The following is a 27,935-nucleotide window of genomic DNA, read 5'->3' on the forward strand; positions in this document are numbered from 1 at the left end:
CTATTTCTCACATTCCATGGAGTTACTCATGGCCTTAGACACATCTCTGGATTTAATAGGCTGTTCACCTCTACCAGGCCATACATTGCAGGAGAACATGATGGAGCTGTTCCACTTGTCTTTGGTGGTGGTGTAAATACTTGCAACTGAGTAGCCTTGTGGGGTCTTCCCTTGGCTGAAGTTAATGCCATCAGTATAGATGGGGGGGTTTGTTCCAATATGTTCTGACCAGGCGATGTAGTAATCTTGCTGCACCGGATTGGACACCAGACACACCAGAGTGACTTCATCAATGATGTCCTCATCAGGGAGGATGTGGACTGTTACTTTTGGCTCGCTCCCATCTGAAAGAGATACTCTGTTTAACAAGGATGTTCATATTTAGGCTTTTACATTTGCTATACATCGATTATGACATGTGTGTAAATTGGGGCCACCCCAGACTTACAGGTCACTGTTCTACCAATCTGTCTCCATCAAAGACACTCAGTAACATACCTCCTTTGTGGAAAGTCAGATCTTGAATAACTGGTGTCATATCGTCTTTTGTGGCAGAACAGCGCACGTTGTTGACTTTGTACCACTCAGTGCGGGTAAGAGTCATTGTGCTGACTCCCGACTGTGTTGGTGTGATGTTGTTGGTCACAGGGGATCCATCGATTTTCCAAGTGATTTGAATTTGATCTACAACATTCTGTTCCGGTCCAGTAACGATACACTTCAACTTTGCCTGGTTGTTGCTAAAGATTTCTTTGGGACTTGGTTGGTTCAGTTCCATTTTGACAGGATATGAGGCCTCTGTGGGTGTGGAAGAAAGAGTTGAAATAAACATACCCATTTTCAAGCATCAGTCTAATTATTCATTTTAGAATTTTGAATGTAAAATACCGGATTGATGAGGGTAAACATGAGAAAAAGACATTATTATTGAACATTTAGTTATAAAAACAAAATTAATAAGATGATGCAGGTGGACCCACATAAGAGAGTCATGATAAATATAAAAAAATCACATACTTTTTAACAGTGTCACGGGGGGGGGCGTTCCAGGGTGAGTCACAGAACAAGTAAAAGAGCTCCATGAATCCCATTCAGATTTTGATACAGTGAGCAAACTGACTCCTGTATATTTGCTGTTTTTCTCAGTTGGAGGATATTGTACAGCTGTAGCCAGGCTTTTCCCACTGGAATCGGTCCACTGTAAAGTAAGACTCTTTGGGTAGAAGTCTTGTGCAAGACAGCCAACAGTGATTCTATCTGCAGCCCCAGGTTTGCATTGAACCAAAGGGAACAGAGTCGGTGCAGTTGTAGTATCTGTGAAACAGTTGTGTCAAAACATGTAAATACCAATAAAGGTCAATTAAAGATCACAGATGATCAAAAGGTCTAAAGGTTAATTTTAAATATATTGCATGATGAAACTGAGGACAAGAACACCTGCCTAAAGAAATTATTTCAATGAGTAAATGTTTTAATAAAATGTTACGTTACGACTCTTTAATCCAAAGCGACTTACAATTGCTATATACACTACCGGTCAAAAGTTTGGGGTCACTTAGAAATTTCCATTCCACTCCATTCCAGACACAATACCAGCTGAGATCAGTTGCATTGTTTTTTTAATCAGAACAGCAGTTTTCAGATTACATTATGTGCTTACAGAATTGCTAAAGGGTTCTCAACTGTTGTAGAAAGAAGTGGCTGAAGAAATGCTTGAAATTCATGTTTTTTGGTCTAAACGTCATACCCAAATTAAAAGTGGTACAGCTCCCATATACTTTGACACTCAGGGGTGTGCCTGATATCATTGGAAAGGTGATTGATGTGGGTGTGTTTGTGTATTTGAGAATTGTTGTATTTTGTAGTTTTTGGGCTTTTTTCTTTGCACTTTTCAAATGGAAATAAAAAGACGCACAGACATATCTATAGAAAGAAATCATATAAAATCCATTTTTTGAGTCTTTTGGTGTCTGGATTGTTTCTGTAGTAAGCTGAGACATGTGGCTAATGCCCTGTGGTGTCTGTCACCTGTCAAATGTGTTTACAGCAGTGTATTCTAATCACTTTACAGATGTATGACTTGGACGGAAATAAAACACCTCCATTCTAGCCTCTGTAACTCTGTGTCAGTAAGGCCTAGAATCGCCCTGACACTTGTAACAAAAACTTGAGAATGTTTCCTTTCCAATGATATCAGGCATACCCCTGAGTGTCAAAGTATATGGGAGCTGTACTACTTTTAATTTGAGTATGACGTTTAGACCAAAAAACATGGATTTCAAGCATTTCTTCAGCCACTTCTTTCTACAACAGTTGAGAACCCTTTAGCAATTATGTAAGCACATTTCTAAGTGACCCCAAACTTTTGACCGGTAGTGTATGTCAGAGGTCGCATGCCTCTGGAGCAACTAGGGGTTAAGTGTCTTGCTCAGGGACACATTGGTTGATGTATTGTAGTGGGAATTGAACCCAGATCTCCCACACCAAAGGCATGTGTCATATCCACTGCGCCATCACCACCCCCATAAAAACATAAATTAATAATAAATAATAAATAAATAATGTCCTATTGATTTTTTTTCTTTTTTCTGTTCAGCGCACAGACAAACAGGCTGGATCGGAGCTTATACAATAGCACTAATGTTTAATACCGCACTGTTTTGTGAAATGTAATGTATCAATTTAAAGCATTTTTGCCATGGCTGGTATACTCTTTGGGTGGAAGGTGTGTGCAACACAACCAACAGTTAATTGTTTTGCACAGAACCAAAGGGAACCGTTTTAAAATCTTTCGAAAAGGAGATTTTTTAAGTTTAAAATCCTATGAATACAAATGTGCATACATTATCACAGATAATCAATTGTTAATCTAAAAGCCAATGATTGGTTGAATTGTTAAACCACTTAATTGAAGTATAGAGACCCAAAGTTAAATCAATAAATATTAAATAAATAATGATACAAATATCTTTAACTGGTGATATAACCATAAAATTTTAAACTAACTCAATACCTTTTTAAAACTCAGGTCTAATATTAAAAATGCTTTTTGTTATCGTTACAACTATCAGCTGCGACTGCAAAATCAGCATTATTGTGAATATTAAAATGCCGCTCATTGTTGGAGAATTTGAACATTTCCCAAACTTGAACCTAAATAGTTCTTTACCATTGTGTCTGGTTCATCTTAATCTTTTAAACATATATATTTAATAGTAACTTATAAAGGAATAAATAGTGATTAAATAATAATGTTAACACAATGCACACTAGCAACTATGACTGTTCACAGTTTGCACAAGAAAGATAAAGACAATTGATCTTTTTTTCAAAAGCCAAACATGATCTGTTCAGACGGACGAGCTGAGTGTGTTAATACAACATATCAAATACAAACCACTACACTGTTTTTTGGAATGAAGACTTTTAAAATAGTAAAATTATTAACATAAAATATGATTTTTAATGAGCATTATTTGCTCCTTTTGGTTTAACGCTAAATCTGAAAACCTAGAAAAGTTGTCTGGAAGAATTAAAAATCTCTTGATGAAAAAGAATTCCTCTAAAACTAAAAGACATTACTAACATTTGAACCTACAATGCAAATGATGCATACGGTCTTTTAAAAGTCAGTCATCGCTTTGGTGTTTCAAATGAAACTATAAATAGATAGTACATACTATGTAATAGTAGGTACTTAAATATATATTTGTTCAGTTGTTTAATTGAAACACATACTGACCCAGTAATTAAATGCATGAATAAAATATTTTCTCCTATGTTCAGATTTACGGTAACTTTTTCTCTAAGATATTCAGGTACGGTGTGGTATGGTGATTAATATCCACGGTATTACAACATGTATTGAATAATAATGTGAATAAAAAGATGCAAACATGTATCAACACCAATTACAATCCAGCTGAATCAATTACAAGATTAACTCAAACCACCATCTGCATTAAGAACTTTTTCAAATGCTTTCTAAGAAACAGCTGCGTTAAAAACATCTGTCTGCTCTGTTTTCTAGTGTGTCCAATATCAATATAAACCTAAATATAGGACTATAACTTAAACTTCTCTAGCACCAATAGTCACATTATAAAGTTAAAAAATAATCTTCTGACTAAAAATATATTGTTTATATGTGACTTACCTATTACTGTGACTACGGTCCCACGGCCCAAGTAGTCGAAAGCATCACAGTGTTGCATCTCCACTCACTGCTGGAACAAAAACCTGACATACCAAAAATAATGTGTGAAAACCTCATAACGTGACTAAAGAACACATACATCCTGATCAGCATTATCCCCTGATGTCATCCTGGGAGCATGTGTTTTGTGCTGATTCTTAATCAGCTCTTAAAGTTAAGATTTACTGCAAGATGACAATTGCGTCTGTGCACCAACTCTGACTTTAAACTACTAATTTACTAACTTTTAACCACAAATCTCTCATTAAAAATGATAAACATAGTAGTTACCTCATATTTCATTAGGAAATATTCAGTCCTGAGCTTTTTTTTTCATCACAAGAATGGGAGAGCATTAGATTATTGCTCTTAGGTTTTTGTATGGATCTATATGTCAGTGCATACCCACCCACCCATGTATCACTATGATAAACCCTAATACAAAAACTAAACACTTCTTCACTTCTTTCCTGCACTTGAGGGAAGAGGGCCTGTATTATCAGCAGTGGGTAAGAATAAAAGAAAATATTCTAATCAACATAACTATATTTAAGGTTGAAAGTTTGGTTAGATTGTGTTTTCCATTAAACATATTTTTAAATTCAATTTTGTTTTGTTTTATTTATCATTGATATAACATGACGTGATTTGTATATGTATTTGAATATGAAAATCAATTTTTTTTTAACATTTAAAAAAAAACAATATATTGATAGAACACCATGCCAATAAAAGTTGGCCAACATCCTTTTATTCAGACCATAATCTTGGATAAAACTGTTCATGAAAATGTGTTGAACTGTGGCACTGAATAATCTATAATAGTAAAAAAAAATAAAAAGCTATATTGGTTCTAAATGTTTGCTGTAAAAAATATTAAAATGTTTTATAAGATATTTGAGAAATACTGGGAGCTTGTAAACATAAAGCTTGTTACTGGACTTGAAGAACCCAGAACAAAACACAGTTAAATGAAAAAAAACAATAGACTATTTAATTATTGTCATGTGGTGAAATGAAATGACGCTATTGTAAAATTGATGAATACAAATCTTAACATCAAAGCACTAATGAATTATTTTTTATTATTTGGACCTTTTGGCAAGCCATCAGTAGTGAGAGGTCAGGAAAGACTCAGATAATTTTTTTGTTATTGTTCTTACAGCTCAGCCTCATATAAGAGATGATAATCCTGATGGTGTGTGAACTCCACTTTTTGTTTCCGTTTAGGGAAAGTTGTGACAAAAGCATAGTGTGGGGAAATGCATCCAATACTGTCAATTATGGGGTATTTAAACTTGCACTTTCTATCAATTCAATTTTATTTATAGTATCAAATCATAAGAGTTATCTCGAGACACTTTACAGATAGAGCTAGACCACACTATAATTTACAAAGCCCCAACAATTCTAGTAATAAATTCTTTAGGAAGAAACCTCGGCAGACCCAGGCTCTTGGTAGGCGGTGTCTGACGGTGCCAGTTGGGGGTGTGATGAACAGTGGCAAGAATAGTCATAATAAAGATAATTGAACAGTGACTACAAATGGTAGTCGTAGTAGTTCATGTCATAGCAGGGCACTGCAGGGCGTTAACAGGATGTAGCGTGGCACAGCAGAGCATGGGTGGATGTAGCAGGACACTGCAGGACACCACAGAGCGTAGCAGGGTGTAGCAGGACCATAGACCAAGCTGCAACCAAGATCTTGGTGCCATCCTAATTCAAGGAAATATGCTTTGCGAAAAAAAAAAACATAAGGACCAGCGCTGGGTTAGTAACAAGCATTTCTGGTAGAAGAATGCACACAAATGGAAACAAATAAAAAGGTAGAGAAGAGAGAAGCTCAGTGTATCAAAAGGAAGTCACCCATCTAAAACTATAACAGCATAATTAAGAGAGACAGGTTAAGGAGAGGAGCCTGGTCGGCTTAGACCTCTCCCTAACCGGATCGGGCTGTACTGGCCTGCCTCTCTACTTTTATTATATTATTGATTATCTGGTAGATGAATCGGACGACTACGAAGAGAAGCTGTCAGGTTTTTTGCGGCTTGAACGCAAAAGCAGACAAAACAGACAGTTCGGAGATTTGTAACAACTTATTCGAAAAGTGGAAAAAACAACAAAAAACTCCTCTCGGGCAACAGAGCAGGCAGTGGACACAGGCAGGGATGACGTGGCACGAATGGAAGGAGTGGAAGCTGAAGTGTGGCGTCAACAGGCAGGTCCAGAACACAACGAAAAAACACAGGCGATCCATGACATGACTTAATCCGGCGCCGAACAGTGCACTGATGAGCCACGGGAAACAGGTGAGTAATTAGGAATTGCCTGCAGCTGCGCGTCATCCCAGGAGAGGCCGGCCCACACACTGCACTGTGAGGGAAAAACAAGACGAGCAGAGGAGAGAGAGAAAAAGAAAGAAGTATCCAAAAACCCCATTCACCCACAGTCTTGTCACTTCCCCACTTGTGGCTTTGTGACAGGCGGACGCTGCAACTCCTCACTCCCTAACTATAAGTCAGTGACATCTGCAGTGGTTTGTGTACAGCTCCGTGGCTTCCTGTATCACTGTGGCTCTCGAGCACAATAATAAACAGCAGAGTCTTCAGTTGTCAGGCTGTTCATCTGCAGATACAGCTGGTCCACGTTGTTGTCTCTGGATATGGTGAAGCGATTCTGCACAGACGTTGAATAAGCTTTATTGCCTACACTTCCAGCAGAAATGTAGGCAACCCACTCAAGTCCTTTTCCTTCAGCTTGCCTGATCCAGCTATCAGCATTGCTATCTGCTATTCTCCAGGGCGCTTTACCACTGGTTCAGACTCAGTCAGTCCACTGTTATCAGCTGCCATTATTTTACTATGTATTGAACGCTTGTAGATTACCTTCAAATAAAGTGGATATCAGAGTTTGCTGTGTGATTTGCCCGCTGGAAGCTGCCTCCTTCGGGTTGATGTAAACGCTGCTTGATCGGTATGTAGGCTAAATGGTGTAGGATTTATTCTTCAGTATTATTTTGTTTTAACTATTATTTTCTATAAATAATAGGAACCGGGCTGGTACAGCTGGAGATCGTCATAGCCGCATAGCGGCCACCCACTGGCTGCGGTTTTGCCTAGAAATTAAATTCCTTAAAAATTACAATTCTGAGTATTGTAGCAATTTTAAGCGATTGCTGTACGACTGTCTTGTCTTCACGGCTACTGGGCAAATGTGTGAGACACCTGTTTCATATGAGCCATTGTTTTGAACGGGTGAATGCAGCGGAGGGGTTTGGCTCCCTACATCAATTTGGTTGATTAAGTTTTTTCTTTTCCCTTTTGTTTTCAATTTAGTCAAAGGGGTGATCGAACGCAAAACAGATTTTACCTTGTCATAGTTGAAAAACGACAGTTTGGATGTAAATAGGACATACATAGAACCTCAAAATCCCACTGACACCCCTTTCCTCTGCAAATCTCACAATTTGAAACCGCTGCTGAAAACGGGCAAATCTCAAAGCTAAAAGTTGACGTCAACGCCTCAACTCCTAGTCTTTGTCACGCCCCAACATTTGCTGTGGCTACAACACTGACCTGAGGTGAAGTTAGTTTTCTAGGTCATGCAGATCGCCAGGGGTCTAATTACTAAATTCACTTCTGAGACTTTTTTATGCAAGACAGGGCCAAACGCCCCGCAACTTAAGAAAACACATGCAAATAGACAAAACGCAAGCAAATTAAGAAAACCACTTAATTAATTTGACGACAGACAGACATGTTTGAGAGGTTTCCTCTCGTTTGGTGGGTGTGTCTCAGCAAAGGTCACACTCATCAGCAGAGACTTCTGTAAACTCGTGGTAATAAAACATTTAAAACTGGATCAGCGTTTAACGTTGAAGTTTGTTTAAGCCACATTACATGAGAGGGTTTAATTTCCAGGTGCGAAGGTGCATCACTGAAGTGTAGGCCTCAAGTTGCGACTGGGGAGCTGCGGGAGAGGTACTGGGGCTGGATACACAGGGGAACGCAGGGAAATCGTAGCAGAGGAGCCGAGGGGGGAGACACTGGGACTAGAGAGCTGAGGAGGCGAGGAGAGGCTGGAGCAGGGTGCCGGGGTCTGTGAGGTAAAGTCAGCTGACTGGAGACAACGGCCAGAGATGGAAACTGAGGAAAGAGACACAGAGTGAGTTAGCGTTTAGGCAGCAGATCAGAAAAGAACATGCGCTTCTGAAAGAGTGTGTTAGCTTAGAGTTTCACCAGGGTGACTGGAGCAACGATCAAGGGGAGATGGTCTGTTGAGCCGGGGTAGAAATACAGGTCTTGATTGCAGATGAGAGGCAGATGTGTGCAGCGGGAGAAGGTGATGATGGGATGGTAACCAGGTGCGCTCAATCAGCTGGCAACAGCAGTGGGAGGGGGAGAGCAGAGTAGGCAGAGAGAGAGGCAGGCCAACAGAAAAACACAGAGGAGGCGAAAACAAACAAAATAGAGAATAGCGAACAAAACAGAAAACTCACAGCCAGCCGACCCCAACCACCACAGTCATTCTGTCATTTTCATGAAAGAAACTTGTGGAAGCTTTTTATTTTAAATGCTACCAAAATGTTGATTTTTGCATGATCTTCATGCATTTATTTGTGGTACTTGTGTACTTATCAGCAGTATGACTGAAAAGTAATACTGAGTCAACTATATGATCCCAGTGGTGATTGTAAATAGAGGAAGTAGTTTTTGTCATATGTCATATTATCATCTCTCACTGTGTCTCTCGTGCACAGTAATACACTGCTGTGTCCTCGGTCTTCAGACTGTTCATTTGCAGATAGACTTTACTGCTGGAGTCATCTCTGGAGATGGTGAATCTCCCCTGGACTGACTGGGAGTAATAGAGATGAGAACTGCCTGTGTGTACAAAAGCGATCCACTCCAGTCCTTTTCCAGGAGCCTGTCTGACCCAGTTCATAGGGTAGCTGCTGAATGTGAATCCAGATGTTGTACAGGTCAATCTGTGGGATTCTCCAGGTCTTTTAATCACTGGTTCAGATTCTGACCATCATCACCTGTCAAGAGGATAAAAAACATCAATTGAAATAAACTGATGACATAAATACACAATAATAATATAATACTATAATAAACTGCAGAGTCTCCTTGTTTCAGACTCTTAACATCTAAGTGCCCCCTTTTATTGTCTACTCACCTGAGTCACCCCTGTATTGTTTTGTCGTAATAGTATGTTCAAAGAATTTCTAATAAGGGAAGAAGTTCCACTCTCTTGATACTTCCGGCTTCTGAACTGGTTGCAGTTCCAGGGTGTGAACTACGGGGGAGCTAGGGGGAGCTCGGCTACCCTTAATAAGACATGGGCTCCCCTAAAAATGTGATTTGTGAAATTTTGGGGGGTCTCTAAAAATATTGACAATGTGTCATTTTGACATGCAATTTCAGTTTTGTGTAATGTGATCATCGTGGATTATAATGTGTAAAACTGCAAAAATATAATTCATTCATGCATGTCGGCGATTTGAACCTAATTCACTTCAATAAAGATAACTATAAATGCTATTCTTGGTATGAGCATCAAGGCATGGCGGCGCTGCGGTGCAAATTCAACTCATGTTTAGTACAGGTTACCTCAAAGATTTGTAGAAAAAATATAAACGTTGGAGGCCATTAAAGTCCTTGAAATCCATTCTACAGTTAGCATCATATAGCCATGGCAAAAATAAAACAAGGCAGTTTAATTCATTTTGGTTTTACTAAGAAATTGTGTAGCGATGATGTTAATAGCACGACTAATTCACCTGTTGCAAGCCCTGTTAGCACATCTCCCACCGGGGTGACAACGCAAGAAGAAGCTGAAGAAATAATGTCCTCTCTGGCTGAAGATGATCCTAACCCCTCTTTCTCCTCTCTCCCATTAAATTGGAACAGCCAGCAGTGGAGAGACTGGAAGAGCCCATATATATACATGGCTGTTTGTTAAGGATGGAAGCTTGGGGTGCGTCGCTAAGGTCTAATTGAACGGAGGAATTATGGTATTCTTCGGTAGCCTGAGAACTTTAACTGCTCAAAACTCATTTTTTTCAACTGGCCTATCCATAATTTACAATAATCACTCATCTTGTTCATTTGTTTGTTTGTTTGTTTCTTTTGTTTGTAAAGCGTCTTTGAGTTCCATGTAAAGCACTATATAAAACTTATGTATTATTATTATTATTAACCATTGTTCATGTGAAATCTCAAAGACAGCCTGATGCTTTGTTTATAGACTATTTGTGGCTGGCTGTTTGCTGTTTGACCTATCTATTCCTGTTGATGAAGTATAATGGGGTAAATCCTGTGGTGTAGCTGTTATGTATCTTTGTAAGTTATTGTAAGTCGCAATCGCACATCTGAAGTTGTAAGGGACTTCTGAAACTTAAAATGTCCAGTGTTGACCATCAAATTGTGCAGAAAAGAAGCTTTCAAACAAATGTCCACCTCAAATTGTTTGGGAACCATTTTAAATACTTGGTTAGTCTAACCATCAACACCTGTTAAAAGAAAATAAACATGCAAACAATAAAGACATATTATCATAACATTAAAATAATATTGATGAAAATCTTCACCTGCCCAGCAGATAGTTAAAACCAGCAGTCCTGTCCTATAGTCCATCATGTTAAACTGTGTGTCCACTGTTCTCTGTCCTCCTCTCTGCACTCAGATAAGTAGAGGTGGAAGATATCTGAGTTTTGCATTGACTCCTTCTCACAGGGAGGATACCACTAGATTAGGCTTGGCATTCAGTTTGGTGAAAATGTAATGTAAATGAGCCCTGTGATTGATTGGCAACCTGTCCACGATGTACGTCGCCTCTCGCCCCAATGTCACCTGGGATTGGCTCCAGCTGCCAATGACTCTCAAGAATAAGAGGGTATTGTGGAGTGCAATAAGTGAGGAGACAAGAGACGGAGATGCGTTGAGTCAACTTTACTCTCCACTTCAATAAGTATATAACACTGTACAGCAAGTGAGAACAACAGCGGCCACACACTACGTTAATCCGGAACACATATATCATAACATCTCTCCCTTAAAGGTACAGTCCCTTTAGTGAATGTCTCTTTCAGTCTTACTTGTGGGTCAACACACAGGCCCCTCCAGAATTCACCCATAATAACAGGGCCAGACCGAACCAGTACCCCAAAGAGAACATAGGACACTATTCGCTAGTGCAAAACAGAACAGTCCAGCTCATAACAGTCCCTAGAAAGGTCAACGTGTAGGGGGGCGGACCAGGTGGCCATAACGGCTGCGCTTAACAGGAGAAGGGCAACGGGCGGGGAGCAGGGCAGGGGCAGAGGCCGCCGCAGGGGGCGCCCTCACCGTGGGGGCTGGGCCAGCGGAAGCGGTTCGCCAATATCCACATGAGCAGGCTTGAGACGGTCTATAGCCACCCACTCAGGCCTGCCCCCCATATCCAAAATGAAGTTCTTAGACCCTCCCACCAGGACACGGAAGGGCCCATCGTAGGGGGGCCGCAGCGAGGTACGATGGCCATTGTGGCGGATGAAGACGTACTTTGCTGTAAATCCTTGGGAACGTAGGACTGAAGGAGGCCATGGTGAGACGTTGGAATGGGAACAAAAGCGTTGGCAACGTCCCGGGACACAGCACGATGGGAGGCAACTGACCACGGGGCCGTGGCATCCGGAAGAAACTCCCCCGGGACGCGCAGAGGCTGGCCGTACACCAGCTCGGCCGATCAAGCTTGAAGATCCTCCTTGGGGGCAGGGCAAAGGTCAAGCATAACCCATGGGAGGCGGTCAGCCCAGTCGCCGCCCGTAAGGTTGGCCCTTAGCGCGGCCTTCATGATGGAATCGCTCGCAAAGTCCGTTTCTCTGTGGGTTATAGGCCATGGTACGATGGACCTTTACCCCCAGGACCTCGGCGACGGCAGTCCAAAGCTCCAATGTGAACTGTGGACCTCTGTCCGAGGAGAGGTTGGATGGTGTGCCGAAATGGGCCACCCAAGCCATAATGAATGCCCGGGCCACCTCAGCTGCCGTAGTGGAGGACAGGGGAACCACTTCTGGCCACCTGGTGTTCCTGTCCACCATGGTGAGGAGGTAGGTGTAAGCACGGAAGGGTGGAAGTGGGCCCACCATGTCCACATTCACATGATCAAAATGTCTCTCAGGCACTTTGAAAGGTGCCAAAGGGGCCTTGGTATGACGAGTCACCTTTGCGCGCTGGCACGCCACACAGGCAGCAGCCCAGGCCCTGACATCCCTCCGCAGGCCAGGCCAGACAAACTTGGCCCCCACCAGCTTGGTAGAGGCCTTCACCCCCGGGTGGGAAAGTCTGTGTATGGCGTCAAAAACCTTACGCCTCCAGCCAGCAGGTACCACGGGGCGCGGTTGGCCAGTGGACGTCGCAGAAGAGTGTAGTGTTGGCTGCGTCAAACACCACATCTTCTGTCACCAAGGCCGTTCAGGGACAGCAGGCGGTCTGCTTTCTCCAGTAACCGACAGTTCAAAGAGTTTCAACAGGAATGTTTTGAGTGCGTCGTACTTGCCATTAGCCGGAGGAGCCTTAGCCCTGGCTGTCGTTGAGGCATCTAAGGCCGATACCACGTGGAAATACTTTTTAACATCCTGCGTTATTCCTCTCAGCTGGAACTGTGCCTCGATGTGTTGAAACCACGCCGTGGGCTATGCTGCCAAAAGTCCGGTAACTTGATGGTGGCAGCGTAGATAGCGCCGCAGCAGCAGCATTCTCACCACCGTTGTTGTTCGACATGATTCAGCCATATCCAACTTGCGTCGGGGTCACCAATGTGGAGTGCAATAAGTGAGGAGACAAGAGACAGAGATGCCTTGAGTCAACTTTACTCTCCACTTCAATAAGTATATAACACTGTACAGCGAGTGAGAACAACAGCAGCCACACACCACGTTAATCCGGAACTCATATATCATAATACCTCTCCCTTAAACGTACAGTCCCTTGGTGAATGTCTCTTTCAGTCTTACTTGTGGGTCACCACAGTATAGTTGATGGATGAATGAAAAGTGAATGGTTTTCAAGTCAAAACAATACATTTTTGTCTGACGTTTCAATTAAGTTGAATATGTCTTATATTAAGATCCCAGCCAAAATTGAAGCAGAAATCATGTCAATATATACCAGCAACTGACAGGGGGTGATTGAATGCTCTTAACAGCTAATCTTTGGTTTTTATCGGGCAATGCTGACAAGGTAGAGCAGAATTGTACTTTTTGTTGTACAGGTACAAATTATTCAGGTCAATATTTGTAGACCAGATCATTATAAACTACATTATAACCAGTCATTGTAAAAAATATTGGGTCATACTAGATTGCATTGTATTAAAGAGACGAGCCCAATAAACTGGTAACTATTTGTTGCAGTTTTACATTATTTCCCAACAAACTGAGGACTTTGCTCCTTCTTCAAAACATGAGAAGTGGTAGCATTGATTTAAAGAAGCAACAGCCTCCCAATAATTGGATAATGAATGATTACATCAAATGAGTAAATTGTCTTTGATTCTTAATCTATTCTAATAGTATGTTTATGCAGTATGTTGGATATACCCATATTATCAACTCACCCAAAGCTTCTGCAGCTTGTTTCACTTGCAGACAATGTATATATAACATATTTAATTTGTCTAATATATAAACACATGTATATGCTGCTGATTAGAAAACCCAGATGTTATTATGATCACTATACATATCTGTGGAGGTTTCTGTGCAGCTGCTCCACTGTCTTCAGTCACTGTGTGTTCGAGCACAGAAGTAAACGGCAGAATCTGCTGCTGTCAGGCTCTGGACCTCGAGGTACTGAGTGCTGCTGGGAACATCTTCAGTCATGATGGAACGGCTCTGAAAGGAGCTGGCATAGCTAGCAGAGTTTGAACCTGTGTTCATCCTCCCAATCCACTCCAGAGCTTCTCCTGGTCTCTGTCGTATCCAGTGAATATATTCGCTATGACCAGAAGTAATACATGACATCTTCACCGTCTCTCCAGGTCTTTTCACCTCAGAGGAAGACTGGTCCAGTTTGATCTCACTCCAAACTCCTGTAAGGAAAGAAATGATTATCATCCATCACACTTGAAAATATTAAGCATTTAAAAAAATAAATTGTTTTGCTTTGTAACTGCAAAAATGATTTCCTCACCATTAATAGCAACTACAAAAAATAAACCCCAGACAATCATATTTCCCATCAAACTCTGCAATGAACTGATGTCTGATCAAAGTCTTTCTGATATGAATGAAACTGTCAGTTGTTCTGCCTCTAATGATTCTACAGCTGCTGTTGGTGTGTTTATAAAGAAGGAAGAGTTTGCATAGACCTCCCTCTACAGGTTTAAAAGGGAACATCATAGATGGACTTTACCTGCTGCTTGTGATGTGTGATTATTTTAAGAACAGAACAATTAAGACAAAAACACGAAGAAACATTAAAGGCCTGGAAACAAGGTATTTTACTGTAAACATAAAAAAATATATATAAATTACACACACAGGCAGAGCTTTACAGTGCGAGTATTTCACTCACATTTGCCCCTGCAAATAAATGTGTGATCCAGAGATATCATTTACGAGTAGTGTGCGAGTAGCTATTATGACCTACTGTGATCTTTTTTCGTCTCACTGCTCATTGTTAAAAAAAAAGTCCCACAATTCCACAAGCCGCAATGTCCAATCACAGAAGAGTTTTTTCGCTTTTGGCGCGAGTGAGAGAACAACAATGAAGTATTGACCCACAGGGGTCCTTGAGGGTGTTTAAGGGGGTCCCAGCAAAAGGGGGATTTGTTTATTTTTACTCTATTTTCATCCAAGTACAGACAATGACAGAAGTTCATAAACAATGACAGAATGTATAACTATTTGGGTCATGGGTTTAAACGCTTTCTGTAGTAAAACAAAGAGAAGATCAGATGGGGGATCCGGGAACAGAATCTTATCAAATGGGGGTCAGTGGTCTAATTTGTGTCAGTGTAGGGGTCCTTGATGTGAAAAGGTTTGGGAACCACTGAAAAGTTACACACTAAAGCTTTAACTTAACGTGCTTAACAACATTCCTCCAGAAAAAATAATTAATGTTTACTAAAGATTTTTATTAATGACGACTAATGCATCAACTTACCGCTCTGTGTTAATACAACTTGACCTGTTAAGTTTCACCTTGTGTAAAAACTTAGATGGTTTAAGGCAACAGGTTTCTAAACAAATTTCAAAAGTCAACTAATTCGGGATAACAGTGTACACTCCTCTGAAGTCCTTAACAGACTTTGAGAACTCAGCTGCTCGCTGATTTAAATAGTTTTCTCTTTGCTCACATTTCTTCTATATGACCAGGCCCCCTCTTAGCTCACCAGCATTCTTAATCTCCACACTCATTCCCACAGTTGACTGATTCTGATAATAGTGTGTGTTGTTGTTGTTTTTAAGTAATGATGAAACTGACTTACAGTCTTTTTTTAGGGGGTCCATGGGCATGCTCCCCTGTAAGAAAATGTTGTCTATTTTAATGTTTAAATGCATCAATCTGGTGCACTTTGAAAATTAATTCAGAGGTTAGACTTGATTATTCTTATCTATGGATGGAAATATTTGTGCTGTAGCCTGCACTATTTTGCACTTCAGAATTATAACCATGCACACACAGGTGCAATAGTTTTTTCTTTTTGCATTAATGTCACTAGGAAGCATACCAGTAGAACTATATATTCATATTTGTAAATGGGATACATATATATATATATACATGTGTGTGCTGACATAAATAGTTTACATGAGAATACATTATAATTTTGGCCCTTTGGCTGAGTCTCTGTCTGTCAGAGGAAGAGCAGGAGTGCTGTTGTGAAGAAGTTGGTAATTTCATGGCACAGATTAACACTTTTGCATGCACTATATCTGTGTCACATTCTCATTAGGGGCTGAGCCCCCCTAAAGATCTGATCCTAGAATCGCCCCTGCTGCTACTTCATACTTGTACTCCTCAACACCTCAGAGGGAAATGTTGTAATGTTTACTGCACTACATTTATCTGACAGCTTTTGCTTTATTGTTTCACGCTGGGCTTGTTTCTGCAACAACTCATTCATTGAGTATCAGATACAATTAAAACTATTGAGGAGTAAACAGCTGCTCAGGAACTGAAACCTGACAAAATGCAAAAAACTAAATACGTTAAAAAAGATGAAAACTATTGCAGTTCATCCATTTACAAGTTACTCTTCTGTAACAATGAAAATATTTTACCTTCATATGTGTGTGGTTATGTCAAAAATATTTATACATGATTTTTTCAGAATTCTTAAAAGCCAGTCATACAACAATCATACTCAAATGTCTGTGTTGTCTCATTTTTAATGACTTGACCTGAGGACATCAGTCATGTGAGACAGTGCAGAGTTTATCAGCCCAGGGAGGATGAGGAAAGACAAGAAATGTTTCTTACTGCAGGAGTTGAAGTAGTTTCATTTAAGCAACCAGATCGTTTTGTTTTTGGCACTTTTACCAACAAGTGATCTTCATCGTGTTTTTGTGTGTTACGGCTACCGTCGGCATCCTCGTGTGTGTTTAGAATGTGTATTAATTTAGTGATTTGTGAGATGCAAAGCAGGCTGTGTCATCCCATGCTGAGGATTGGATAGACAGAGGAAGTCCCGCCCAGTTCCTGGAGGAGGAAGCTGATTGGTGCGGAAATGCCACAACTGGCCTGATTGGTTGCAGCTGAGGGCAGCTGTCAGACCAGATTAATTTGTGAAAATGTTTGTGAGAGTGAGGCAGTGGGCCAAGGCTTGAGTTAAAAACTGATTCCTTCTTTGCATTTAACATGTTTGTCGTGTTCAGTCACATTAGGTTCAGGGGTGCTGTGAGTATTGTGTTTTGTTTTGTAAAGTACCTTAGTTAGAGATGATTTTTGTTTAACCTTTTGTTTTCTTATAAGTGAATAGTAGTCATAGTCTTCCTTTTGAGGATCTTTTTTTGTTATATTCTGTTGTTGATTTCCACAGCACCCATCGACCCATTTTTCATTTTGTAAGCTCTTTTGTTCTATTTTGCCTGATTCCAAAATAAATATCCTTTCAAATACCAATTACACCTGGTTTTATGTTTATGTCCTGATACCCCTAGCTACAGACTTTAACAGTGTTTAATGTTGAGTAATATTTCTCAGGAAAGCAGGATGTTATATAATGAAGAAAAAAAGGGTCTAAAAATGATTTCTAATGTAAAATTTAGGGAAAAATAAAAATAAAATAAAAAATATATGATGAAATAAATATTACATTCATATATCATCTTCATTATTTGGCTTCCTCAGCCCAGTAAGAATACTGTAGGATTTTGTACAGCTGCTCAACCAACTCCAGTCACTGTGGGTCTCGAGCACAATAATAAACAGCAGAATCTTCAGTCTTCAGACTGTTCATCTGCAGATAAAGCTGCTCTCTGCTGTTGTCTCTGGAGATGGTAAACCGGCCTTGAACTGACTGAGAGTAGTATTTGGTGCTACCACCGTTATCATTCAAGGCAATCCACTCCAGTCCTTTTCCAGGAGCCTGTCTGACCCAGGCCATGTAGTAGCCGCTGAGTGTGAATCCAGATGTTGTACAGGTCAATCTGTGGGATTCTCCAGGTCTTTTAACCGCTGGTTCTGATTCTGTCAGAGTCTGACCATCAACACCTGTCAAGATATAAAAAAAAAATACATCACATGAATTTCGTTGTTACACAATTCAAAACTATGTTTAATCAAGATCAGTGAAAATTTTCACCTGCCCAGCAGATAGTTAAAAGCAGCAGTCCTGTCCTATAGTCCATCATGTTAAACTGTGTGTCCACTGTTCTCTTTCCTCCTCTCTGCACTCAGATAAGTAGAGGTGAAGATATCTGAGTTTTGCATCGACTCCTCCTCACAGGGAGGAAACATCTGGACTGGAGATATTTAATGAAACTAGGAAATGAATGTGCAGGGGTCAACCCTCCAAGTCAGCTGTTTTAATGTTTGTCTGACATGTTTTCATTTGTGTAAAATGTTAGACACTGACTGTTAGACACGTTAAAAAAACAAGGGTTATTAAAATATGATTCATCTTGGAATGAATGCTCTGTTTCTCATTAGTCACTTTGAGCGTAATGGGCAGTACAAAGTATTAACAATAATATAAATAAACAAAAGTTTTAATCTGATCACCAACATCTACCCGCGTTTCTGGAAATTGCTTTATTATCATCTCATTATGTCATTATAATATACATGCTTTGTACTTATGCATATGACTGTGTATTTGTGAAGAGATGTAGCTACTGTTTAAATGTAGTTAGTTATAAGACGTTACATGAAAAATGTGTTTCTCATCTTTTATAGGCTTTACAACTCGATAAATACCATTTATTGAATTCCACAACCATTAAATTGATCAACTCATTAGAGAGTGCTGTCTTTATTAATGTTCACATTTAGAACATGTGTGTGTGGTTGAGTCTTGCTGGTTGTTACGTATTTGTGCAAGTCATTACTTTGGTAAAAGCCACCTCCTTCACTCTGTCTGATCCAACCTGTTGCATAGCTGTCATCAGTCAAAGAATAACCAGAGACCTGACAGCTGATGGTCAGAGACTGTCCAGGCTGCACAACCATTGAGTCTGTCTGGATGAGATCAATACTGTTCACACCTGTGGAAACACAAATCAACATTATCTCCATCATTCATCTGACTATTCAGTGTTTCTAATGTGTGTATTAGAGTGAATCCACTGAAAGCTCCTCACAGGATCCAGCAGCCAGCAGCAGTATCAGAGCTACAGAGAACATGTTGATGTTGAAGCTGAACTGATGTCAGCTCTTCTGTCTCTCACTGACACACACACACTTCACTTCTTTATGAGGCAACACACAAGGAGGCTGATTTACATACTGATGATAGTAAATCAGCTGACTAAAGTATATTTGAATAACTCAAAATGGAGATGAAATGTTCAGGTGTTCTCACATAAAGAGAAGGTGAAACCTGAATCTCTGACAAACATATGTTTGATTGTTAATGAAAAGTAAATAATGATATGATGGAAGAGAAACTATTCATTTATACTGTAGTTAAATCACTGAATTTATTCCATCACTTAAAAATATATATATATATATATATATATATATATATATATATATATATATATATATATACATATACATATATTCAATAATGTATCACTGATTGTTATGTCAGAATATTTAAATTGATTAATTGTACTGTTAATGTTACATTCTATTATGAACCTAAGACTGTGTTTCTCTCCTTGCTGTAACAGTGAGCTGGTGTTGAAACCATTAGTGGTCTGAGGGCTCCTCCTCTGGTGGCTTCATGTTACAAGTGTTCAGGCTCTGAGGGGTTTTTGTTCAGGTCTACTGATGGTTTGTGTTACTGTGGCTCTCTGGCACAGTAATACACAGCAGTGTCTTCAGGCTGCACATTCTGTCCATTTAGAGTCACTGTCTTGCTGGAAGTCGATACTGAACTTGTTCTTCAGGGAATCTTTGTAGTATGAAGCTGAGGTATGTTTCATTCCAATACACTCCAGCCCTTTCCCTGCAGGCTGTCTGATCCAAGCTGTGTAGTAGCTGCTGAGAGAATAAGAGACCTGACAGGTGATGGTCAGACGTTGACCTGTCACAGAAGCTGGCTGGGTCAACTGTTCACACTTCACACCTGTTAAAAAAGGAAATGTTTTGTAACAAAGTATCAAGTTATACTGCAAAAGAAGAACTGTTGACTTGAACAAATCCAGAGAGATTCACATCCAGCTGCCAACAGCAGCAGCAGAGCTCCAGAGAACATGGTTTATGTTGAAACTGACGTGCTGTGAACTCCACTGACAGCCTGATGTGATGTTTTTATAGCTGAGAAACAAGGAAGGTCACTGAGTTTGCATAAAATCAAACATATGAAGCATCAATGTTAGTCTAACTGGAGTCAATAGAAGAGTTTGTTCAGTGTTATTATATCTGCAGAGTGAAAATATTCAGTCTATTTTGTTTTCTTCATATCCAGATACAGATAATTTTATTGCATTAAACTGCCAATATTGTCATCCCTTATTTTCTAGACATTCAGTGTCAATACACAACAATTCCTTAATGACTATATTCTTATACTTTCTTCAAACATTAATCGTTTTTATATAAAATGGTTATCTCTGTAAACAATACAAGTAAATTCACATTATATGTTAACAATTATGTTAAATGCTGTCATCACACATCTCCAATTTCAGCGGTTATCTCTTAGAAATTATTTTAATGAAATTACAGTAGGAAAGAGTGACATATTCTTATTTATCTACTGATTTTATTACAGAGCAATATGAATCATTTCAGAGTTTGAGTATCAGTCAGTTAAGATCAATGACAACAGCAGATCTAAGTTTCTCCTTTTAGTAACAGAGGAGAGAGAAACTAGACCCTGACTGTCCTCTAGTGATTTTATAAAAGAAACAGTAACATTATTTTTCATTCTCATAGATTTCACATCATATAATTTACAGACATAATTGTGTCTTACTTTGTAGAAATGTAAAGTATTTGTAGAAGTTTAATTTCAGCAACCAGATTGTTGGGCTGGCTTTGGACCTTGTATCGATGAGTAATCTTTATTGTGTTTTTAATGTGTTTTCAACATAAATGAACGTAAAATTATAAAACATAAAACAACTTAACCTGAAAACAACAAACATGTTTTCAGGTTATGTAATATAATGTAAAATGTTTAAATATATACATTTTGACAAATATTTCAAACTTATGCACTACCAGCTTGAAATAATGAGTACTGCAGGATTTTTCTTTATTGTGTTTTAATGTGTTTTTAAGTTTGTATATAATGCATGGAGAATTATTAATTCATAATAAAAACATATATGAAAATAAAATTACAGAATATGAAAGAACTTAACAACCTGAAAACAACGAAAATTTAATACAAAATGTTTAAATATATACATTTTAAGAAAAATATTTCAAACATGTGCACTACCAGCCTGAAAGAATGAGTACTGTAGGATTTTGTACAGCTGCTCAACCAACTCCAGTCACTGTCGGTCTCGAGCACAATAATAAACAGTTTTTACAGATTTTACAGTAAGTCACTTTGTAACATTTGAATATGTTTATTTACTCTCAGGTTTGTCCAACGCAATGTACCAATTATGGAATAATATAAGATGTATAATATAAATAGCTTTAATTTTATGTAGTAGGTAAATCACCTTGTCAGCTTGAGATAGGTAAACAACATCTCATCTCTCCTAAAGTTATTTCTGAAAGAATTACTAATTTTCATTAGAATAAGCTTATGTCAAATATTATTAGACCAAACATTGATTTTTAAACTAGTAAAAGTAAGAGCACAATATTCAACTTTTGAAGAAATTTCAGCTGTATTTATTTTTAATTACTTAAATAAGGTTAATGTTAAACACTTTCAAAAAGTCTAATTCAGTCTATGTTGTGGGAGTACAGACAATGATATATCAGTGATTGAAACCTCCAAGTATTTAAACTAGGGCAGTCAAAGTTAACGCCATAATAAAGAGTTAACGCAAACGCTGTTAACAACACTAGTTGTTTTTGATGTAGGATTAATGCACGCGTGTTTTGTAATTAGCGCCTTAGGACACTCTATATTTTTTTGGATACCAGGAAGCGATGCACAGTAATGTTGTGGGTGGCTAGCAGAAACAAGCCTTGAGCAGAAATGGATAAAGAAAAGAGTTTTGAATGGCAAGTTCAGTTTCAAAGCCCTTCCAGATGGTTCTCTTGACAAGACTAGGGGTAGTGGTGGAATTGTGGAAATTGGTTCTCTGACAAACACATTTTAGATTGTTACTGTAACAGTGAGCTGGTGTTGAAACCATTAGTGGTCTTAGGGCTCCTCCTCTGGTGGCTTCATGTTACAAGTGTTCAGGCTCTGAGGGGTTTTTGTTCAGGTCTACTGATGGTTTGTGTTACTGTGGCTCTCTTGCACAGTAATACACAGCAGTGTCTTCAGGCTGCACATTCTGTCCATTTAGAGTCACTGTCTTGCTAGAAGTCTCTAAGTCGATACTGAACTTGTTCTTCAGGGAATCTTTGTAGTATGAAGCTCCAGTATGTTTCATTCCAATCCACTCCAGTCCTTTCCCTGCAGGCTGTCTGATCCAAGCTGTGTTGTAGCTGCTGAGAGAATAAGAGACCTGACAGGTGATGGTCAGACGTTGACCTGGCTGCACCGTCACAGAGGCTGGCTGGGTCAACTGTTCACACTTCACACCTGTGGAGGAAAACATGTTGAGTATTGAATCAGTGTAATACCAGTGAACAGTGTGCTGTGATCATACTGTCAGTGTCTCTGCCTCAGTGAGACTCACAGGATCCAGCAGCCAGCAGCAGCAGCAGAGCTACAGAGAACATGGTTGCTATTGAAGGTGATCTGATGGGAGCTTCTCTTCTTCTGCTGCAACTGACAGCATGATATCAAGTCTTTATAGCAGACTGTGAGGAAGTTCACTTTGCATAGAGAAGGACACTGACAGGCTATAAAAGAAGGATGGACTGTCCTGCAACAAGTTGTAAATGCTTGGAATTGTGTTATGAACATGTGTTTTGACACTGCAACTAAATAATTTCCCTGAGTGGATCAATAAAGTAGTCTGATTCTGATTCTGAAAGACGATGTAATTATTATCACGGTAAAGTTAACACAAATTGAAATTTATTTTTATTAATTCTTCACAAAACTTCTAATACAAGTCAGACATGTGAAACAAACAGATTTACATTTACACTCAGATCAACAGAATATTTAATGTCTGCTTCAACAACATCTGGGGGAGCTGCAATAAAACATGTCTGAATGAAAAAGTGTTATTGAGACTGTTTCTCTGAGTGTGGTGATGATGTTGAACTGAAGCTTACTCTGTGAATGAGGTTTATCAGAAAAAACAATTATTGTTCTTATCTTCCCAGTTAAATGACAGGATTAGAAAAACAACCAAATAATCAGGTCTGATCATTGTTAAAGCCAGTTGTCTCTGTCCAGTCTACAGCGTGTATGTCAGTGATTTAGTGTCTGTCCTTCACTCTGCAACACATATGTAGAGATGGAAGAGGTCAGAGATTTGCATTGAATCCTCCTCCTCAAACAGAAACTCAACACATCTCTGGAAAAAATGATTTATTTATCTTTCATAATATTGGTAATTTATGATTTTTTTTTAATGATGAAGATTATTTTCAAGTTATTCAATTCCACTTATATGTATTTATTTATTCTGCTCAGCAGCATTTGGTGGGCCATCCATATACTGGATATATCATGCATAAATGCGTAATGGGCAGGGTAATGGGCAGCACATTAGATCATTCACAATAATATATATAAAAAGTTTTAGTCTGATCACCAACATATATGAGCAAACTTGATTTATTATCATCTCATGTCATTATAACATGCATGGTTTGTACTTATGAATATGACTTTGTGTATTAATTAGGGCTGTCAGCATTAACGCATTAATCGCGTTGCCATTAAGGGCCGAGCATAACGCATTCATTTTTCTTAATCGCATTAATCGCTTGCCGCAATTTATTAAATTATTTTTTCAATTCACTCGGCTTCACGTCGTGCCTAACAGGCTACTATTTTGACCCTGCAGCATTGTTGCTCTGACACCACAGCCGCACCATTACTCATCATCAAGCTGCCATACTTCCTCGTAACACATCCTCCTGCTGCAGGCTGCAGGCATGATGGAGAAAGACAGCAGCAACACAATTCTGAGTGGCGCTTTTTATTTTCCAAAACTCCCGGACGGCTCGCAGACAAGTCGAAAGCCATGCACGTTGCGTAAAGCCGAATTAAAATATCATTGAAGCACCACCTTGAGCTACCACCTACGAGCTAAGCATATAGTTAACGTGACTCAGGTTGATGCTAATGGGCTCAGGCACAGCACTATTTTGGAGAGTGCTACTCGCTGACCTGTTACTGAAACCAAAGTGCAAACGCTGTCTCATCAACCGGTGATCACTGGACGTCAGTGAGTAATCAAAATGATTTAGAAGTTACTGCACACTATGTCAACTCTGGTAAGTAGGGTTGGGAACCGAAACGTTCCGACCTAAACGGTACTAACAAGACCGAAAAATAACAAATATTTCGGTGCCTCATTTCGGTGCCTGACATTACACTACACCTGACAGCAGGTAACGTTAGCCTACATTTAGCTAGCAGCTTAAACACGGTTAAAATGCTGACAGCTAACATTAAACAGTGTAAAGTGTGACTGTATTTCACTGTAGAGGATTCCAACACCGGGACGTAACAGTCTGCTCTGCAGCGCAGCAGCTACCGTTGTCAGAATTAAACAACACAGACGGTGCGTTCACAAAACAAGTAGCCTCATGGTGAATTCACAGTAATTGTAAAATACCCTTTTCCCATCTGGTGGTTGTTTTTGTCGTTCAACAGCAATTTACTGGTGAAATATGTTATTGTTATAGTTATTACATTATAATTAAATCTTTCATTTTTACCATGGCCTTAACAATAAACAAGTTGCTGACTGTTGTTTAGTACCCTTTTTCTTTTTTCTTCTTTTGTTTACAGTAAATAAATAATAAACAAATACAAATCTTAAAGTCAAGTTCATAAAGTAACTTTCTTTGCATTCATTTGATTCCCAATCAAGATACACTGGTAATAATTGCTTTCCATTGTTAATATGTACTTAAAAACAGTTTTGAAATGCAAAATAATAGAATTTTAATCATGTGATAAAACATGTGATTAACTATAGAAATTCAGCGATTAAAAAAAATAATCATTTGGCAGCCCTAATATCAATGTTTAGTTATCAGATGTTACATGAAAACAGGAAAAATGTTTTTCTTATCTTTCATATGCTTTACAACACAATTAATACCATTCATTGAATTCCATGAACATTAATTTTATTAACTCATTAGAGGGTGCTGTGTGTGGTTGAGTCATGCTGGTTGCTGGGTATTTGTGCAGGTCTGTTGGTGGTTTGTATCACTGTGGACCGACGTACACAGTAATACACAGCTGTGTCCTCAGGCTGCACATTCTGTCCTTTTAGAGTCACTGTTAGAGCAGAAGTGTCTCTGCTGTAGCTGAACTTGTTCTTCAGAGCATTATTTTGGTAAAAGTCTCCTCCACCCCACTGATGGGAAATCCAGTCCATTGGTTTTCCTTCACTCTGTCTGATCCAACCTGTTGCATAGCTGTTATCAGTCAGAGAATAACCAGAGACCTTATACACAAATGGAATCTGGCACATTAACATACAAAGTTTAATTACATTTATTAAATCATGATTTATCTTGTTATCAAGGCTCTGTTTCTCATTAGTCACTTTAAACATAATAGGAAGCAAATGAGATTCACAATAACATAAACTACAGTTTTAGTCTGATCACTAAAATTAAAAGCATTTCTGAAAATTGCTTTATTATCATCTGGCTTTGTCATTATAACATGCATGGTTTGTACTTATCAATATGATTTTGTGTAATATTGTATAAATGTAGTTAGTTTTCAGATGTTACATGGAAACAGGAACATATGTTAGACCTCACAACATGATTTATACCATTCATTGAATTCCATAAACATCAATTTTATTAACTCATTGGAGAGTGCTGTCTTTATTAATATTCACATTTAGAACATGTGTGTGTGGTTGAGTCATGCTGGATGCTGGGTATTTGTGCAGGTCTGTTGGTGGTTTGTATCACTGTGGGGCAACGTACACAGTAATACACAGCTGTGTCCTCAGGCTGCACATTCTGTCCTTTTAGAGTCACTGTTAGAGCAGAAGTGTCTCTGCTGTAGCTGAACTTGTTCTTCAGAGCATTATTTTGGTAAAAGTTTCCTCCACCCCACTGATGGGAAATCCAGTCCATTGGTTTTCCTTCACTCTGTCTGATCCAACCTGTTGCATAGCTGTCATCAGTCAAAGAATAACCAGAGACCTGACAGCTGATGGTCAGAGACTGTCCAGGCTGCACAACCATTGAGTCTGTCTGGATGAGATCAATACTGTTCACACCTGTGGAAACACAAATCAACATTATCTCCATCATTCATCTGACTATTCAGGGTTTCTAATGTGTGTATTAGAGTGAATCCACTGAAAGCTCCTCACAGGATCCAGCAGCCAGCAGCAGTATCAGAGCTACAGAGAACATGTTGATGTTGAAGCTGAACTGATGTCAGCTCTTCTGTCTCTCACTGACACACACACACACTTCACTTCTTTATGAGGCAACACACAAAGAGGCTGATTTACATACTGACGATAGTAAATCAGCTGACCAAAACATATTTGAATAAATAAAAATGGAGATGAAATGTTCAGGTGTTGTTTTTGAATATAAAAAAAGAGAAATTGGTTGAATCTCTTACAAACACAGTACATTGTTAATGAAAAGTAAATAAAAATATTATGGAAGAGAAACTGACTTTTTGAGGAATAATTCATACTGTAGTTAAATCACAGATTTCTTTTCCATCACTTGAAGGGTTATATATTCATACAATGATGTATCACTGATTGTTAAGTCAGAGTATTTCAATTGATTAATTAAAAAACATTTGTGTTGTGTCTGTTTCTCTCTTTACTGTAACAGTGAGCTGGTGTTGAAACCATTAGTGGTCTGAGGGCTCCTCCTCTGGTGGCTTCATGTTACAAGTGTTCAGGCTCTGAGGGGTTTTTGTTCAGGTCTACTGATGGTTTGTGTTACTGTGGCTCTCTGGCACAGTAATACACAGCAGTGTCTTCAGGCTGCACATTCTGTCCATTTAGAGTCACTGTGTTGCTGGAAGTCTCTAAGTCGATACTGAACTTGTTCTTCAGTGAATCTTTGTAGTATGTTGTGTATCCAACACGTCCACTTCCAATCCACTCCAGTCCTTTCCCTGCAGGCTGTCTGATCCAAGCTGTGCGATAGCCACTAACAGAATAAGAGACCTGACAGGTGATGGTCAGACGTTGACCTGGCTGCACAGTCACAGAGGCTGGCTGGGTCAACTGTTCACACTTCACACCTGTGGAGGAAAACATGTTGAGTATTGAATCAGTGTAATAACAGTGAACAGTGTGCTGTGATCATACTGTCAGTGTCTCTGCCTCAGTGAGACTCACAGGATCCAGCAGCCAGCAGCAGCAGCAGAGCTACAGAGAACATGGTTGCTATTGATGGTGATCTGATGGGAGCTTCTCTTCTTCTGCTGCAACTGACAGCATGATATCAAGTCTTTATAGCAGACTGTGAGGAAGTTCACTTTGCATAGAGAAGGACACTGACAGGCTATAAAAGAAGGATGGACTGTCCTGCCACAAGTTGTAAATGCTTGGAATTGTGTTATGAACATGTATTTTGACACTGCAACTAAATAATTTCCCTGAGTGGATCAATAAAGTATTCTGATTCTGATTCTGAAAGACAATGTAATTATTATCACGGTAAAGTTAACACAAATTTAAATTTATTTTTATTAATTCTTCACAAAACTTCTAACACAAGTCAGACATGTAAAACAAACAGATTTACATTTACACTCAGATCAACAGAATATTTAATGTCTGCTTCAACAACATCTGGGGGAGCTGCAATAAAACATGTCTGTATGAAACAGTGTTATTGAGACTGTTTCTCTG

General features: G+C 39.1%; 1 protein-coding gene and 1 gene segment (V, D, J or C); both read right to left on the minus strand.

The window, feature by feature from the left end:
• Positions 1 to 22,788, minus strand: LOC114551742 (immunoglobulin gamma-1 heavy chain). Its single transcript, XM_028572704.1, has 7 exons — positions 22,620 to 22,788; positions 22,222 to 22,522; positions 5,595 to 5,605; positions 4,157 to 4,204; positions 1,018 to 1,314; positions 499 to 798; positions 1 to 344 (listed from the first exon to the last, which is right to left on the minus strand). Exons 1-7 carry the CDS (start codon positions 22,660 to 22,662, stop codon positions 1 to 3), a joined length of 1,344 nt encoding a protein of 447 aa, XP_028428505.1. The 5' UTR covers positions 22,663 to 22,788.
• Positions 19,625 to 27,486, minus strand: LOC114551745 (Ig heavy chain V region 5A-like). The segment is given in 3 exon segments: positions 19,625 to 19,698; positions 27,077 to 27,322; positions 27,420 to 27,486. Coding segments are annotated over 3 exon segments (351 nt in total).
• Between the last annotated feature and the right edge of the window lie 449 nt (positions 27,487 to 27,935).

This window comes from Perca flavescens, unplaced genomic scaffold (assembly GCF_004354835.1).
Source record: "Perca flavescens isolate YP-PL-M2 unplaced genomic scaffold, PFLA_1.0 EPR50_1.1_unplaced_scaf_43, whole genome shotgun sequence".
In the NCBI taxonomy this organism is placed as follows: domain Eukaryota; kingdom Metazoa; phylum Chordata; class Actinopteri; order Perciformes; family Percidae; genus Perca; species Perca flavescens.